Source organism: Corvus kubaryi, unplaced genomic scaffold (genome assembly GCF_017639235.1).
Source record: "Corvus kubaryi isolate FWS band 111438036 unplaced genomic scaffold, C.kubaryi_AGA036_p1.0 65267, whole genome shotgun sequence".
NCBI classification, from domain to species: domain Eukaryota; kingdom Metazoa; phylum Chordata; class Aves; order Passeriformes; family Corvidae; genus Corvus; species Corvus kubaryi.
The window spans coordinates 81,208-100,581 of NW_024581876.1; the positions used below are offsets into that span (position 1 = coordinate 81,208).

Here is a 19,374-nt window from a genome sequence, read left to right on the forward strand (position 1 = left end):
GCATGTTGTATTTGGACTAACATTTTGACATTTCAGACAAGTGTGTTAAGTCAGTTTTTAAAATTCACTATTATCCAAGTGAATTTCAATGCTCAGTCAACCTTTAAAAAATATTAAATGTGAATAAATTTACCTGTCATACTTAAGGCCATTTTCTTTCACCTACAGCTATCAAAGATAAATGTCTTTAAGCAGGAGTTCTTACACCTTCTTTAAATATAAAATAACAGAAAATCAAGATCTAAGTAATTTTAAAATCAACGTTTTGGAAATAGAGGGTAGGAAACACACTGTAGCTATTGGACTTTGAAACACAACCAAGAAACAGGTTGTAAAAAAGGCTTTTAGACCTCTGAAGTAACAGTATCAAGCTTACTACTCAAAAATTCCAGGGGACTGACATGTTCCCCAGAACTCTATGCAGGTACCCTTAGAAAAAAAAAATTAATTTTTTGTACCTGTGGCGACCGACACCAGCAGAAAATACAAGTCAAGTATCTGGCAAGCATTAACATTATATGGAGTTTATACCATTAACAACTTCAAGACATTTATACACAGCTATTCTACGGAAAAAATACAATACAGCTTTCCAAAAGTCTCAAGATCATGGACTAAAGATGTAAAGTCATTATTCAGTCCTGGTGTGCTTGGCAAAATAAGCGACTATTTTCAAACATTCTTATTTATGAAAGCACACTTACATCCCAACAACAACTGTGTACCATAGAAGCCTAACATAATTTAGTGGTGCAGGATGTTAACAGCACACAAATTCAACATAAGACTGACATTTAGATACAGCACAATTGCTCCTGTACAAATTATAGTATCTTCCATTTCTTCTACACAGCAAGAAATACTCTTGTAACTTTATGCTCTATAAGAGCACTAGACACTCAGAAATGTACTTCTAAGTGCTATAAAGTTTGTTCCTGAGCAATGTACTTCCTCAGCAATTAACAAATAGAAGACAACGCTCTCGAGAGAATATCAAGTGTTGTGCAGCTAAAGAAGGAAACAAATTAATACCATCAAGGAAACAGAGTTTTTGAGATGCACTGATACTTGTTAGAAACTGCTAGTCTAACACTGCATTTGTTTGCAAGGGTTACTATTTCCAAAATATCAGAGATTGTCTACCTGCCAATGAGTAAAGTGCCATCAGATATTGCAGTCAAAAATCAAATACAGTTTATAATCTGTACAAGACATTATTTTCTACATTCTACTAAAATACTCGGAGAGAAACTAAAAATTAACTTTTTACCTTGATTAAAGATGTGATCACAATTGCTCCAGCATTCACCATAGGGTTATGAGGCCTGTCTGTGAAATAAAGTTTTCAATTACAAATATATTCCAAGACAAGTTTGTCAAACAAAACCAGTCAAGTGCCTAAGGGAAAAATTATTCTAGATGTATGACTTCAAGTTACTATTACAGAATAGCTATTATATAATCCTAAACCTTTAAAAAAATACTGTAATCCAACACTATACACAATATTTTATAATTCTGAGTATTTTACAGCTTAGAACACACTCAGTCTTATGCAACTTAATCCAGTAAATTATTTGGTTTGGCATAATTTCTTTTCTTGAAACTTACAAATGCTCTTCAGTGTTCCAGTATTGGATCAACGCAACACTTAAAAGCAGAGCAACCCCAGGACTTTCCAATTTTTCCCCCAAGTTACCAAGTCTCAGTGATTTTAAAAGTGTTTAAACAGGACCTTTAAAAAATAATTAAAATCCAGTTCTTAAATTTCCTTATTGCTGACCATGAATACAAAACACTGATTCTTTTCAAGAGCCAGAGGTTTCTACCGGCAGCTTCTGAAATGCAAATATGTATTTACTCATCCTCCCTAGAATTTAACTTACTTCATAGCTGACTTGCACATACCTGCTACACTTACATTTTCCTTTTTCCCACTGATCTCCATATTAACAGTATCTTTGCATTCCCAAATCATTCTTGACTGCTGAATGAATCACCTTCTCTTCTATTTTCTTTTTCTGAAAAACCTCTCCTTATCAGCCATCTTACTTTTCCCAAATAATCCACCTTCAACAAATAACCCTTTTCTTTTTTTAACTAACATTTTTGCTGTGCCTTTTAACTAGGATGTTGACTTCTGAGCAAACTTTGAACAATTCTCAATGCATTAATATCATGACATGTTTGAATTCTTTATTTGCTATTCCTTTATCTCCAAATTTGAAAAAATACTAATTAAAAAAACAACACAAAAACTCTTTAATACTTTTATGCATGATATACAAATATGGACTCTAAAGGAAACTTGAGATGATTGGGGTTTTGGATATGAGTCTGATATTCGCAGCCAACACACATCTTCCCATGAAAATTACACTGGGTATGGTCAATGACAGCCATCTATGACTATCAGTTAATCTTCAAAAACTGATCATCAATTTTATTAGTATTTTTCAGGAAGTCAATATTAAAAGGAACTTTTAAATAAATCCAACTATTCTATTAGTGGGAAAAAAGGCCAGTATCTTCCAAAACAGCGGAGCTCCCCTAAAATACAAACTTGTTGTCTAGATACTATTTTAAAGTTGTTACTGCCATTCCTTCTCTCTCTGAACGAGACTGACAAATTGTTCTGATTTCATTTGATTATACTTAAGATCCACATATATAAAATATCCTGTTGTAATCTACTAATGCAAGCAACGAGGGTCAAATGTATCTGACTTTCAATTAAGACCAGATCCTGGATAAGAAAACATACAATTTCCATAGCTCCTTAGGGACCACAGACCTGAACACAAGTCAAATGACCACTCACAGCATCACAGCCTGCACGTCAGAAGGGACATCTGGGGGTCATCTCCTCCACCTTCCCACTCAATGCAAGGCTATTGCCAAAGTTCTATTAACTGAGTCTTGAAAACCTCCAGATGTGGCAAATCCTCTCTCCCGCAATCCTGTTCATCCTAAAAGGACAAATTTACCCTAATATCCAATCTGCAGCTCCCAAGCCACTGCATGGGGCCACTGGCTCTTGTTGTACCAGGTGGCACTACCAAGAAGAATTACAGAACTCTTCATGTTGGCAATTCCTCTTCAAGAATTTGAAGAGGCTTCCAGGGGAGCCCCTAGACTCCCCCTTCTGACTGCTCCTTGGGAGTTGCACGTGCTCTGGACTGCACAGCATCCTGGCAGCCCTTCGCTGGAGCCCTCCCCAGTTTGTCACTGTTCTCCTTGAGCTGGGGATCCCAACTCTGGACACACAATTCAAGACAACACGGCTCTCATGCTTAATCAGAACACACTGTCACCCTCATTTCTCACTCTAGCTATGCTTCTCTTCTTTACAGCTTCCTCTCACCAGCATTAGGTATCACTCCAGTCCATAAACTCATGACTTTATCATACAGAGCCCATTCTAAAAATATTTTTATAAATATTTTGCTCTTGATTCTTCTGTGCACCTCTATAGTTTCAATCTGCCACACAGTACGAAGAAAACAACACAACCAGATTCCATACCACGTGTATGTTTGAATTCTCACCAAGAAGAGGTTGTATGTATGGATAAGAGATACTACCTGTTCATATATACAGGTATTGTCACACTTGTAGCATCATGAGCTCAATAGATATTAAAAAGCCTGTAGCTGCCTAATGACCATAGCCAGGAAAATTATTCCTGATAATGCCTGTTTCAGACATATTTTACATAGTAAAATTCCTGATCTACTTCAATCAACTGGAATAGTATTTTTAAAATTAGCATGGAGATTGTTTTATTCCTTCAGAAATCTGACTTGGACTGGGCAATATATTCCCTTTGATAAAACAAGTTTTAAAATTGAATATGCATAAGCCTGCAGAAGTTTCCAAATTTCCATTGCACAGCACAGATAATACTCTAAACACAGCAACATCTTTTTGTTGTAAATTGGCATTTTTAGCTATAATTTTAAATTATGTTAAAATATTCTTCATTCTTTCCAGCTTGAATCTCAATACTAGTAAACAATGAAATACAAGAACATCCTGTTTTAGGAATCTTCCATAAAGTAAGTATAGAAAAAATAGCTTCAGATGCATGTCTAAACGGTTCTCAAACACCTGTGTATCACTTCACAGAATCTGGATTATGAACATGGAATTCAACTACATCTGAATATTCAGAAAGTAAATAGATTCAATATCTATTTTTTTTTTTCATTTTCAAACCTGATCTTCAACGTATTTATGGATGCTCAAACTGACAAATACTCTGCACATCTAAAGTTCATACAGTGGTTTAAATCTACAAGCAAAGTATAATCCATTCTTCCCTCCTCTTCCTTCACTTGGAGAAACTCAACCTCCCTTTCTCTCCCTATAACTGAAATGTTCCTATTTATTAGACTCCTACTTTTTGTTTTAGTTCTTCTCATAACAACTGTATAAGAGGCCATCCAGGTCAGTCCCAGCACTTCTTTCCTGTGTCTATCAGCCATAGAAGCACGTATTTAAAAATTAAATATTCTATCATGTGAATTAGTCTTCTCTATTAATTTCATGTTCCTTGGTCAAAATTTCCATAGTCCAAATTCTCTTATGCATAACATAATATGCATAAGAAACACTCTTGCCTTATAAACACTCTTAAAGTATAACAGTAATGTAAAAGACCACAGCCCACCAATTCTTCTCCAATAGTTCAATGTTAAAAGTAGCAATAAAAAGAAGAAAATAATTTCTATACTTTGTCATGTTATTAAAAAGAGAAAAAACAGAACATCTATATTAGTTCAAAGGAATTCAGGAGCCATTTTCAGCACCATCAAAGCTTTTTTTATAGTAAATCTTTTTGTAAGATATGAAAGACAAGTCTTCTTCACACTGTTACAACACTGTATATTTGGAAAAACTAGGAAAGCAAAAACAAGACAGCAAAACTTGACAAAATGCTTAATCCCTCTTGGCAATATATTCATACTGGTATTTCATCACCATTTACTAACATAATAAAACAGAGAAAATAAATTGTCACGATATATTGTATTTTTAAATATGGTAAGATGATTTTAAGATATAAATAAATAATTTTTATATAATCGTTTGAATATATTTATAAACATAATAAATATAATCAGGTGTCATTAATATATTAATAATATAGATATTTAAGTCAGAATTCAATACAGTCCTTGAGAAAAATGTCATCCAAGCCTTATGCTGGTAATTAAATATTAATTGCAATACCATGGCAATGGAAACATTGTCTGTTCTTTTACTGAGACAGATCCACTAGAAGAAACATTTGTGTTTCAGAGATAATATCCAGTATTTCCTCTAGGGCTACCTGAGTCACCTTTCTCAGATTTTTGCCATAAAGTTTATTAAAATTAAATTTCCATGCTTGAGAATTAATATAACATGAAAAAGAAATAATCTAGGTAAGTGCTGTATGAGAAATTCTTGCTAAAATACTCCTGCCACAGGGAAAAAAATAAAAACATCGTTTTGAATCAGTAGCCAAATTCCATTTAGAATAATCTGTGGGAAGATTTCGCCTTCTGGAAACTAGTCAGTGCTGGCCTTTGGCACCAGCACCTGCTTCTCAGAAGGCTGAGAAGTGATATGTTTTTTAAAATCAATTTAACATCTTTGATTCTTTCACCACCATTTTTACAGAAGCCATGATTAAGGAACATTTGCTACCAACTCAACTAAATAAAAATAAATTTAAAATACTTTCATCGTTAAAATTCTTTGGGTTTTCCTACAGCTCAATAACTAGCAAATAGAATAGAAGCAATACAACATCTTTTACTAGCATTCTAAATTAGGCAAAAGTGACTAACAAAAACTAAGTTTACCTTGCTGATGCAAAATATTCCAGAAAGCTGCCTAGTAATATGACTTAAGAGGATAGGGTAAAATGACAAGACTGAAAAAACTGTGTAGGCTTGCCTCATATTTTTCTAAAACTGAGTATTTGCATTATTAAGTAAAATGTATCTCTTACCATCTTCATTCAGGAACAATTTGTTGAACCGTAATCCACTAGGCTCTTTACCAACATATCTGTGCACATACTCTGTGCCAAGATCATTGACAGCAATCGCATATTTCAAAGGCTTTACGCAGGACTGAAGACAAAATGGAACTTTGGTATCACCCACAGAATGCCTGGGAAAAACACAGATGAAGAGGCTTGGAATTTCCTGATTGTCAGCTGTGGCAGTAGAATGTTAAATGCTTCATCTATCCTTCCACATACAAGGACTAATAACAAAAACGCACCAAAAAGCAAAAGCATATTAATACTAAGTCTCATTTTAAAGAACTTAACAATGAGATTTACAGGTTTTAGCAACTGACTCCATAAGCCAAGCATAACAAAGTCAGTTGCTGACTACTGCAGAGATAACAAAATGAAAATGGGTTCAGATACGGGTTTGTACCAGAGCAAGAAATCACCTCAGACCTCTAATCTTACACTTATCCTACTCAGTTGCAAACCACATACTCAACAGGGTACAGCTGACCCAAACAGAGCCACTACACTTATTCATGTCTATATAAACAAATATGAGATACAGTTTGGTTTTGCAATTTGAGAACAATAATCAAATAGCTGCATTTACATTCCCTGTGATAATGGCAGAGATGTTTTATAACACTTACTACATGCTATCTTTTGGAAAGTTTACTTTCAGCATCTATGTCAGACTGCACCAAAGAGTGACTCATGCAAGCAGCATATGCCACATCTAGAGCAAAAGGCTTGAAGCAGTCACTTGTCTGGTGACAAAATCAGGAGTGTATTTGCTTCTTTTCTTTGCAGAAAACACAAGCAGGCTTCAGTGAAAATCACAATACCATTTTGGCAATATAAAAGCTAACATTACTAAACATTAAACATCACAAAAATTAACATTATAAAAACTTTCATTAGCGCATAATATCCAAAACAAAGCAAAATGCCAATTTAAAGTATAAGGTTTTTTACTATTAATAGATTGTAGCTCAGACACTTAAACAGGGAGATGAAAAATATACTTCAGCTCACTTGTACAGCTCCTCCCCTGAGATTACAGAGCATATGGCTAATTAGAAGCAAACATATGGATCTCAAGAGATCATAGCAAAATAACTTCCAAGCCATAGTCACCAGAAGCAAGTCTGATGCTCTCAGGAATGCCCCATTCACAAACCCAACACCCAAAAACTGCAGTTTCCAGGACCTGCAGTAGGACCACACCAAACTGCAGGTCAGCAGAGATGATGGACATCTTTCATTGTGTACTCACAAAGGTAGACAGAGTTTGTGTTACTTCTCAGCTAGATGGTGCAAGGTATCCCTTTACATCGAGGCTCCTAACCGTCTGCTACTCTGAGTTACTGAGAAAAATAAAATCACTCTGACTATATCTAAGACCTACATAAACCCTTGCAGGGAAAAGCCTGATAAACCTGAAAAGCAAAATCATCTTCAGCTCTGTCCAGTTTCCACATCTTCATTTTCTTTTTAAAGAACATGTATCTGCATTTTTTCAGTGACACACATATTATATAACAATGCTACAGTGAAAACATTAAAATGCGGAGAAGGAACTAACACTTTGTACATTGTGACCTACACAGAAAGTTATACAGCTCGATGCACAAGTACTATGAGACAAAGCTTTTCAGCTTCCAAAGATTAATACTACAGAAGCATTGCCTTTATCTGTCCTTCAACTATTCCAAGAACAAAATCTAGAAGTTACAATATACCTTTGTCCATCAACGGTGCAAAGTGACACCCCCCACAAGTCCGGGCTGAACTTGGCCAGTTGTGGAATATAGTCAGCAACCTATTACAGCGTGAAATAAAGAGAGACACATTACAATATCCAAAATACTTAACTCTACGTTACTTAAAATAAATGTCAATGGAAAGAATACACAAGGTAGAACTGAGTTACACTACTAATAATGACCTGGTATATTTAAGCTTCATTAGAAATTATTATATTCACTGGATCACTATCAAATAAAACATTTTTTCAAAGTAAAATTTTCAGCACCTTCAGAGAGGTATCTGTGTTCTGTATTACAGCATGTTCAGCATTTTCAAATCATATAAAATTTTTAGCTTGTAACGAAGTCTAGGATTTTAAAACTAATTTATTGAAAATAAGCACCAGAATAAATCTTATTTACTAACAAAGGTGTGGTATTGACAATTGCCAGATGTGTAGAGCTGCATAATTTTTCTATAGACTAAGTGTAGTCTGACAAATTATACAGCAGTTTTATAAGAAAGAATAATGCTATTTTCATATTCCAACATCAAAACGCTACAAGATTCTTAGAGGCTATGGACGGTATTTCTAACACAGTTTACAAGTTGCAGGCATAACTGAACTTCCAAAACTCTTTCATTACGCTATCAGTTTAATTTTTCTAAAAATGTTAAGAAAAATCTATCTACTTAACAAATGACGCATTTGGTTAATACTAAAAACCTACAGAAGTTTGAGGTTGAATTTATAAACAGGTTACCTTTCCTCCAGATTGTTTTTTAGCACTTTCATACAGCTCATCAATATGGGAAGTAAACGACATAAAATCTGGAATGACAAACTTCCTTCTGAAAGCTTGAGTAAGCAACACAATATTACTTTGTACACACCTGCAAAAAGTTGAAAAAGTTTATTAGTACTTTGATAACGTACTGTCAAAAAGCCTACTTAAGTAGCAATTACATGTTATTTAATTAGGACCTTCAGTCCCTTGAAGCTACATGCCTACAAGAACAAGGCTTTATTACTTTTCCAATTTGCCACTCTATTTTTCTAAATTAGTTATAATAGTTTTATTGCATTCATTTTTATTTTTTTCTACTTAAAGCTCTCTTTTTGAAGTTTCAACTGTGAAGCTATACTGCAAGGTATTATCAATCTGCCTTCAAGTAGCACCTCAGCTTGCAAAAGGGATCTAAAGCACCCAGTTCTCAGGATCAAGCCATCTGTAGTTTATCTAGCCCAGTCCTTGTCCAAAACAGTACTAATTTCAGAGTTAGATCAGACTTAGGAGGTTCAGGGTTGCTTTCTCTCACTTGACTCTTTCACCACGAACTGAGGGGAGAACGCTGCCAACAGACCAAACTGGAATGTGATTCCCCTCTAATAAGAAAAAAGCCCTGTGGAAAAACTTGGTAACATCTCCTGAACTGAGCAAAAGTTCATAGTGAGCAGTACCGCAAGTGTCTAGTTTCAAACCGACAGCACTTAAGGAATCTCTGTTGCCTTTCAGCCCAGAACACAGTTACACTATCGGCCACACCCTCGGAACGTCAGCCCATCTGGGTCAGTCAAAAAACCGATGAGGTAAAAAGGAAAGGACGTATCTAGGACAAACAGAAGGAAGGATGAACACAAACTGAGACATGCTGAAAGTGGTGTGTCTGTGGGTGAGGGGGGAGAACACGAGCAGGGTGGCAACTGGGAGCCATTATCAAGTCAGTTGAAATATGACCTGATGAAGGGTATTAACAGCCCCATCCCAGTGCAAGGAAGACAAAGGGAGGTTTAACACCAAACAAACAGTTAACACCTTCATGCCATGCCTTCTGGCAGTGTTGACAAAAGCAGACACATACTATTAATGCAGGCAAATGAAAAGTTAAGAACATCTAGGCACATGCTACAAAGAAGAACATACCTTCCAATTAAGAGTTACTCAGAAAAAAAATAATTTTTAGGGAAATGTTTTCACTTAGATTAGGTATTTCAATAATCCTACTATTAAAAGTCATCATCAGTTCAAAACGAAGGTGCATGAAGATCGGTGAAGAGACAGAATTTTCCTCCCTTTGAAACCCCCTCTCTTTTTCTAAGTCTTTAAAGTCGCCTTTAAAGTCCTTAGTACTTAGACGACTTATCTTAAATTCAATTGATACCCATTTCAAATGCTGATAGGCACTGGTCTCCGAAAGTGAACGAGAAATTGTGACGTTTCCGATGTACACAGTCACCTTACAAACTACTGTCTGTAATACGCTGCTCTTTCTTAACCTATGTTAAAATTGCAGTTGAGTTGTTTTGTTGCAATCTGTCATATTTTTTTCTGTATCTTGCAAAAAATCCTGTTTGCTTTTGTTCCCAGCAGCTTCCAATTACAGTTACCTACTCCAGGTGCAAAACCCCTTTTCAAAAGTAATTAATAACACTGATGGCAGCTGTGTGCAGAATGAGTAACAACATAACATCCACCAGGTTCAAACTGCAGATACATTTCTAACATTGCCTATACCACCTGGACAGCATTAAGCACGCTTGTAAGAAAAAAAAATATCCAAAATTCACCCAAACCTATTAGAACAAGTCAATACAAAGTCTGGAAAACAAGAAGGCAGTATGCACTGAAATACAGTCCTCTTAAGATCACACTGTGTTTCTGAAACAGGAAGGGCATTTATACACTTAAAATTCACACCAAGTCTATGATGCTCACTTCAGCAGTACAACCATTTTAATGCAGGGACTGAAACTCACCACAGAAATGGCTAAGCTGGCGAAGGACATTACCTATCATTACCAATTTTTCCCAGACTCTGCCAAGGTCATTGTCTGGGTATTTATCATTAACCCAAGCAAATCATACGAATTCACAGACTAAATTAAATACAAGGGTTCAAGTCATCTAGATGGGTATTCAGAACAATAGGTGCATGGACAAATTAACAGAGTTCTTAGGTCTCCCTTTAACAGGACAGCAAAGTTTTCAGTCAGCCAGGACATGAGCCATGACAGCCTCTAAAATTGTGCAGCTGACATCTCCTCCCCACCGAAGTATTTAACTACTTATGTTCCAGGCAACCCTCTGGAGATGGCTGGCTTCAGGCTCCAAAGAAGTGGAGCACTAGGAAAAGATCACAGGGAGGAATTTAAATAAATAAATATATTGATCAATAAAAACCTTTCTATGGTCAAATGTTGTGAACAACTTGGCTCTTATCTCTCAAACAGTTTAGTAGTGTTCCGGACAGGTACACTAAAAACTTCCTATTTTACATTCTTCCATTTCAATGAACTTCACAATCTCAGCCTAAAAAAACAAAAACAATTCTCTTGCCAAATCCCAATCCAAGCATTTCTTGCCCCACTTTTAAAAAAAGTCTTTTCAAACTATAAATGTTTCCAGACACATTTTGGTTAGGAAGATTAGGCTGCAAGTCTTATGATCTATATTAACTGTCAATGACTTGTATATCCAAGTTTGAAAGCAACAGTTTGAGGGTCTTTGGAACCTGCATCTTTGTGCACTAGCATGAAGTTAGAATCGCTTTGTTTCCTTTATCACCTTCTTAGGTTTATCCATCATTTTTCAAGTTCTGACTCAGATTGCTGATTACTGCTTCCCTACACAAAACAGACATGGCTAAAAACATAATCTGAATTTTCAATTCCAAAGAGCTTTTCAGCTATGTGTACAGATACACTTTTTTCCTGTTTTGAAAGCTACAGTTTATGCATTACAGAAAGCCATGTGAAATTCCATTACTAGGTCTGTAGAAGTGTTCAACACATTTAAACATTTTAGAAAAAAAAGTAGCATGTTGACAAACCAGATATTAATATTCTAACATGGTGGAAATCCTCTACCTTCTGTCAAAAGATTGCTCAAATCTAATTGCTCAAACAGGATGAAAACATTTATTAACACCTGGGGTTAAGTTCCTCTAAAACTAAAGTTTTCATCAGGATTTGCTACCTATATTGAGAGCAGCACAGCCACTCAGCAGCAAACAGCAAACCCTGTCTGAGATCCAGAAACAGATTGACAGGTTGATGCTCAGTACGTAACACACTGAGACTGCTGCTTCTTACCCACACATCAAAGACATGGTAGCAATACCACAGTTCTGGGTCAATAAAGCAGGATAGACAGCACCTTGTGACAAAGGCTAATCCTACAAAGCCAAGCAAGCTATTCTGAAAAAAAACCAGGTTTTTTTCTAAAAGTTGAACTGCTACTCTTAAGAGTTGAACTGCTACTCAGTAGCTATCATTTCATTCACGTGTACACTATAATCAAATTAACTCAATTCTGATTGCCTTATGCCTTTCCTACCCCTCCTCCCCACTCTACCCCACTGACCAAAATATTGTTATTTGAGAAAAAGGGCTTTCTGCAAGTCGTATATTTTTCTGTTAGGAACATGCTATGAGTTTAAGGAAAAGCTAAGAGGGGTAGGAGGATTTCTTACAAATATTATCAGACTTTTTTCTACAAACTAGCTACAATGCCATAGAAACTTCTAAAAACACAGGGCATGTCAAAATGTGCACACTTTGTAAGGAAGATTAGCAAGTACAATCTTCCATATTTATTAAGTTGCCCAAGTTTCATCTAACAATAGATAGTACTACTGTAGTAAGTAATACCAGAAAGAAGAAAATTCACATAGCAAGCTAACCAGCATGTCACACTGCTTTCAGTAGCAGCTTGGTCTCACTCTGCAAAGACCACATCACGGCCATTTTAGCAACATAAGCAACTAATTCATGAATCTGTCAGCACTCTCTCCAGAATGTGCACCCCAGAAATCTTCAACTCAAGAAATTCCGCAGATGAAAGATTAAAACTCCAAGTTGTTCTGCCTGTAACATGGAGATTCTGATGTGGAGAGTGCTGTAAAGCCAAAAAACTTCAAAATAAAGCAGTTTTAGTTAAATTGGAGCCTAATGTGTAGAACCACTAAAAAGGCATACAGAAACAGACAATATAGACATATGAGCTGGTGTATTTTACAGCTAATTTCTACTGGATTTCATTGATTTAGTCAAGCTTATGTTACCACTACTCCAGATCACTTAACCTTGATACTTTATGTGATCTGGCAGCTTTGGATTCAAATTCAAGATGAGAATTACACCACTGACTTCTATGTTTAGGGAACTGAAGCTTCAAAGTCCTGAGGTAAGTACAGTTGAGTAGATACATTAGTTATATTTCACACCTTAAACACTTGTAGAAGAAAATACAGGGATTCTGTGCAAGTCTCTTCACAACAAATGCAGTGTCGCTACAAGGAACAGGTAAGTGAAGTTTGGGGGTTTTTAATTTACGAAAAAGGTTGCAAAGGAACCTTCTGCTGCTGCAAAGAAAAACTTGCTATGTGGAATAAGATTCACCTCTCCATGTCTGTATTATCTTTATGTTCAAAATTCTTCCTACACAAGAAGCAACCATGTAAGCTTTCCACAAATTGTTATAGTAACGACTACTCTCCTCACACAGAGGATCGAATCCCAGAGATGTGACATAGAACATAAGATAATCCTGCTAATTAGCAATCACTTGTCCTTTTTCAAATGTACAGCCCTTGCCTAAAACGTAATTCAGAGTGTACTGTGACAAATAAGCCTTTTAGTACAAATGTAACACATAATAACAAATGCATTTCCTTTCCAAACCATCCATACACCCAGGAAGGTTTCTGAATCTAACAATTTCAAGTTTTTACTGGGCTGACAATAAAAACAGTGAAAACCTGGTCTTGAACTTAACACAGGAGTAAAGTCAGTCCATGCTGGATCTTTACAAAGTATCTCACATCTGCTTAAGGAGTTGACTGGTCTGTTATTTTCTCTCACACACAGACATTCGCTTTTTCTCAATCTATTTCCAAAAATGTTTATATATATTTTAATATCTATATACATACCTTTTATGTTTATACATTTACACTTATATAAACTATGCAAATACACAGTATAGTATATATTTTATATACCTATATGTATATAAAATAAACATATTATATATGTATAATATATACACACATACAAAATAATATGTGCAAATAAGTTTTAAATATTATGATTTACCCTGTAAATGGAATTAAAATGCAGATGGAAAAATAGCCTAAAAATTACATTTCAAAATTTAAGAACTTCCAAATTTCCAATATTTTGGCGCACAAAAGCTGTAAGCAGAGGAGCAAAGGAGTGTGCTTGAAATGAACAGAAGACAACCTGAACAGTGCTTATACTATTCAGCTTACAGACTTTGCTAAAAAAAAACCAATAAAAGCATCACTAAAATACAGCACACAGGTCTTTTCCAAAACAGACCAAAGGAATGTCTGCCATCCTAACTCCTCTCATTTCCACGTATCTTGAAATTTAACTTCACTGTTTCCCACATACTCACTTTTAGAATTACACACACGCTCAGAACATCTCGCCACACAGAAGCAGCATCCTGAACTTCAGATTAAAAACTGACGATTTAGTGAGAGAGCAGTTTTACATAATCCTACTAAATACTTCATGCTGCATCAAATCATTTGTTTGGCATCTGACCAATAGTTGCAGTATGGGGTGAAAACACATGCAAACAACATTGACATATTAAGCTCTTGTGGAGATCATGGAGCCTGTCTGCTACATGAAATCTGAGAACAAACTTTTACCAAAACAGCATGAGGAGTGTACATTTGACTCCCTTTCTAATCGATTTATATACCTTATGTCTCTCCTTAAGACAGCACTCAGTAACACACAGACAGCATTCATTCAGAATTATAGTTACATAACTGACAGAAAGTTTACTTTTTAAAAAGGTCTTTGTCCAGCATAACACCATCTGAAGTTGTCTGAAGAGTCAGTCTTAGCATATCCATGCACTCTTTCAATCGAGGATCAGATGTACGTAATCCTGTAGATTTGAGTGCCTATTATGATAAAACAGTAATTACTAAGTGAAAAGATATGCTATTACAATCAAGTTATCTACTGCTCAGCATTTATCACTATAAGAGATCTGCCACCGCATTATCAACAGAGACATTTTGACACTTTACTGATTCTTTAGCAATTTCCTTTGGCAATTTTGGCTGCATTATATGTCAAAGCATTAATATTACTTGAAATCCAGTGGTCCAACTACATTTTACACAAGCACAAATACTACTGAGCTGTGCCATAGGCACAGATGCTTTCAAGCATACTCTTTTGCACATCAAAGAAGTGAATAACAACATTAATATACTCATTCTCTTACTCAACTACAGAAACAGCACTGGGGGAAAAACAAGTTATATTCCTTCCCACATCTAAACATGGTCGACAGAAATTCTTTGCTTTGCTCTTGCACTTAGAATGTTAAAATAACCTTGCAGTAGTTAGCTTTCATACAGCACTCTGGAACAGTAAACTTACAGTTATGAATTTATGAACTGGTATTTTTTCTTGTCCTTCTGCAATAGTATAGAAAAGTAGATCTTCTAAGCTGGGAAGGAGACCTTGTTTCATTTTACTGGAAAACAGAATATAAAACGTATAGATTATTTTAGTGCCTATTTTTATTTATACACATTTTTGCATTATTCTCAGGGAAACACATTTTCACTACCAATGTAACTGCTACCACTAATTTCAAAGAACGTTTTTATCAGTGAACACAAAGCTTAGTTTGACTTTAAGTAGAAAAAAATGGTAATATTACAAGTAGATTTTACAGTAGCAAACATTCTTAACTGCAACACAGTTATATTTTTACTGTCATACATTTACTGCTAAGATTATATTTAGATTTTTCTGGGAGTAGATTAATCACATATCCCTCTTTTTGATGTTACCAAGGATAGCTATGTTACTTGCAAGAGGATAAATTATTTATAAGATTCCAAGATGTACATGCCTCATAATAAAGTTGTAGAGCATTATGACCCAACTGTTCTACAAGCAAGAGGAGATGATAAATGTGTAATATTTTCTTCAAAACAGTCCTGTTTTCAGGACTCCACAGAGGAGTCCTGAAGTCCTTATCCTTCTAGTAGCTTATGTAAGGCCCATCAGCTACTGTGAAACAAGCAAAGACATCTGCAGCATAATCATCGGAGCACCTGAAGCAGGAGTGACTCTCATCACACCTACTTAGCTAAGTAAACCCAGTGTAGATGCACCTTTAATGGTCACTGTGCTTATCAGTGTAAACACACCGGCTCTCCAAGATCCCAGGTGCTACCTATTTCACTCCAAGATAGGCTTCCCCTATGGCTGCAGTTTCTTGTTACCTGCATCTCCATTTTATGTGAAATCTGAAGGAAACCTACCAGGCTAAGCATTGAGATTCCTTCTAAGACAGAAAGCTGTAGCACTGACAGCTTTCCCTCAAAGCCTTTGGAATGTTATAGATTTAACCTATAAAAAGTTTCGCTCTCCTTGATATTCCAAAGCACCCTGCAGCAGGCAGGAGCCCAAGTCTTTACACTTAGCCTGTAAGCAGTAGAACATACACTTTGAGACTGGGAGGGGCAGCAACAGCAAAGGGATTCCCATCCGTTGGTCCCCTGAAGTGCCTAGGTTTGCTTCCAGACAAAAAAAAGCCAATGTTCCGATGTTTGACAAGCAAACATACATAAAACCAAAAGAAAACAAATGTAGATATTAACTAAAATGCAGAGTATGTAGTCTTACATCACTCTAGCCATCAACTGTAAAGGTCTATCTTATAATCTATTAATATTGGCAAAACTTTCTTGCTATACAGTAACGGATAAACTAATGCCTGAAACTAGAATGCTCAGTGGCCATTTATGTATTTTTATACATTCATGCAAGCGTGTACAAAAAGCGGTCCAAATTCTAGTCACTGAAGTTTTCAAGAGATTAGTAATCTTTGAATAACAGAACTCAGGGTTCTAACTGCAAAAGTAAAATGCTACAACTAAGCACAGACCCTAGACAGGCCAATGCAATCTTACTGACTGACGTTTAATCCTCTCCTCTCCCAATACTTGCACAAGTCAGATTTATGATTATTTTTAATAAAAATCTGATTATATCCAAATACCCTTTTAAATTTAAGACAACCTCTAGACTGCCCTTGCCTCCCTCCTTTCCTAGTAACTAGCTGTGAAAACCAGTAGTAAAAAATACCACCTCTCATTTTCTAATTTAAAACACTGTATTTACATACTAAGAACAGAAGACAGCTTTGTAAGCTAACAGAACTTTCCTTGTCTTACAGTCTAGATTTTTTTTTTTAAATTTAAATTATGCTGGCTGACTAATGCACAGACAGGCTGGCAATTCAACCAAGACAAACGCTTGCTACTACCTCAAGCAAATTACTGAACAGCCCTTTTCCTAAAGAAAATTCAGGTCTTCCAGGCAGCATATTTTGCTTTCAGTCCTTTGGGGACAGTATGTCCAGTCAAGCCAACAGAACCAGAACTACCAACATAGCAACTAAAGCTTCCCCCTGCATCTGCATCCTAATTCTGCAGGGAACTAATTTGAAAAGTTATGCTAAGTTACATCGTCTACACCCCTACATCTTCATCATTTACACAGAGCTTTTAACTGAGCTCCCCAACGTGTCAAGATTTCATGTTTTAAGGGATGTCTATGCTACATGAGTCATTCCTGGACTGCTGAAGGTCTGGCAGAGGAAACTTTCCTATTTCACTTTAGCAAAACCAGCCAGCAAACACACTGAGAAATTTTAACTGATAACCTATTTCATTACACATTTCTGAGCAATTACTCAGAATTTTACAGCTGTTCCAAGAATTTCTGTCTGGAAAGGTGCAGAAGAATACTTCAGACATTTAACCAAGATTTTAGCTGCCTCTTCATAGGCTTTTAAACTATTAAAGAGATGTGCACCCTTCACAGCAGAAAATCTCTCAACATGGTCTTCATATCTTTCACATCTGCTGTTGTTCAATATTGGGTCACTCAGCCTAATTAAACAATGGAGCTGCACAGACTACGAAAGCAAAGAGGATGACATTCAATATATTTACAGAAAATTGCTCCTCGTCAAATAGTCCACCTTTTCATAAAGTTTATCAGCTAAATAGGGGTGAAAAGGCTTGCTCTGCAGTTTATCAGATCAGTGATGTCAGTAACCAATGTTTGCTTAACCTAAAAGATGTGTTTTGGCACTGGGAGCACACTTAGCAAGATAATTCTGCTCCACACATGTAAAAAAAGCTGTTTTTCAGGTCGGGGAACTTGCAATTTTCACAGTCAAATTAAGTGGAAATTCCAGTTTACCTGATTTGAAGAATAATGACTTTTGATACTTATTTACCTTCTTTAAAAAAATAAATAAGCACCAGACTATTAAACAACTAGACTTCTTTGGTAGTGTACTAATCTGTGGGCTACAATACTGGTGGACTGTTTTAAATATAAAGAAAAAAAAACCAGGAATTCCAAGCACAAGGACTTTGCAGTCCGTATCATTCGTTCTTTCAGCTCTTCCTTTTGCATCAGTACAAAGCCTACACCAGATTCTGGGGATGATTTCATTTTAACAAACGCTGCATTTCTAGGACAGAAACAAAATTAAATTTCAAATAACATGGAAGATTCCTACTTTGTACTTCAAGATAGAACTGCCAAAATGCAGAACAGGATTTACAGAACAACAAATGATATAAAGATATGATATTGCTAATAATACTTTCAGGCATTATTAACAAATAGGACACCAGTCATAAAAATGTGGTCACAATTACTGTCACAAACAGTGGTCCCTCAGGGGTCTGTACTGGGACCAGTACTGTTTAGTATCTTCATCAATGACACCAACAGTAGGATAGAATGAAGCCTCAGCAAGTTTGCCAACGACACCATGCTGAGTGGTGCAGGTGACAAGCCTGAGGGATGGGACACTATTCAGAGCAACCTAGACAAACTGAAGAAGCTTGTCCAGGTGTGAACCTCATGAAGCTCAGCAAAGCCAAGTGCAGGGTTCTACACCGGGGCCACAGTAACTCCCGGAATCAACACAGGCTGGGGGACAAACAGATCAAGAACAGCCCTGCCGAGAAGGACTCGTGGGTGCTGGTGGAGGAGCAGCTGGACATGACCCAGCCATGTGCACTCAGAGCCACATCTGTCCTGGGCTGCGTCCAGAGGAGTGTGGGCAGCAGGTCAAGGAAAGGGATTTTCCCTTCACTCTGCTCTGGTGAGACCCCACCCAAAGTACTACATCCAGCTCTGGGGTCCTCAGCACAGGAATGACATTGGCCTGTTGGAGCAGGTCCAGAGGAAGCCACCAAGATGGTCAGAGGGATGAGCAGCTCCCCGCGAAGAGGTAAGGTTCAGGGAAATAGGGTTGTTCAGCCTGGAGAAGAGGAGGGTCTTGGGAGACCGCACTGAGGCCTTTCAGTACCTAAAGGGGGTTTATAAGAAAGATGGGGACAGGCTTTTTAGCAAGGTCTGTTGCAATAGGACAAGGCATAATGGTTTTTCACTAAAAGAGAACAGCTTTATATTAGATACAATGAAGAAATTTTATGGTGAGGGTGGTGAAATGCTGGAACAGGCTGTCCAGAGAAGAGGTAGATGCCCCATCCCTGGAAACATTCAAGGTCAGATT

General features: G+C 36.5%; 1 protein-coding gene across 1 annotated transcript in view; it reads right to left on the reverse strand.

The window, feature by feature from the left end:
- Window positions 1-15,310, reverse strand: part of LOC121673172 (glutaminase kidney isoform, mitochondrial) — a 54,156-nt gene extending 38,846 nt beyond the window's left edge. Inside the window, exons 1-6 of the mRNA XM_042046259.1 lie at window positions 15,195-15,310; window positions 14,586-14,707; window positions 8,527-8,656; window positions 7,756-7,835; window positions 6,002-6,165; window positions 1,271-1,329 (exon numbers count right to left, since the gene is read on the reverse strand). Of these exons, the coding sequence (XP_041902193.1) occupies window positions 1,271-1,329; window positions 6,002-6,165; window positions 7,756-7,835; window positions 8,527-8,656; window positions 14,586-14,707; window positions 15,195-15,287 (648 nt within the window). The 5' untranslated portion in view covers window positions 15,288-15,310. The remainder of the gene's footprint in view (window positions 1-1,270; window positions 1,330-6,001; window positions 6,166-7,755; window positions 7,836-8,526; window positions 8,657-14,585; window positions 14,708-15,194) is intronic.
- Between the last annotated feature and the right edge of the window lie 4,064 nt (window positions 15,311-19,374).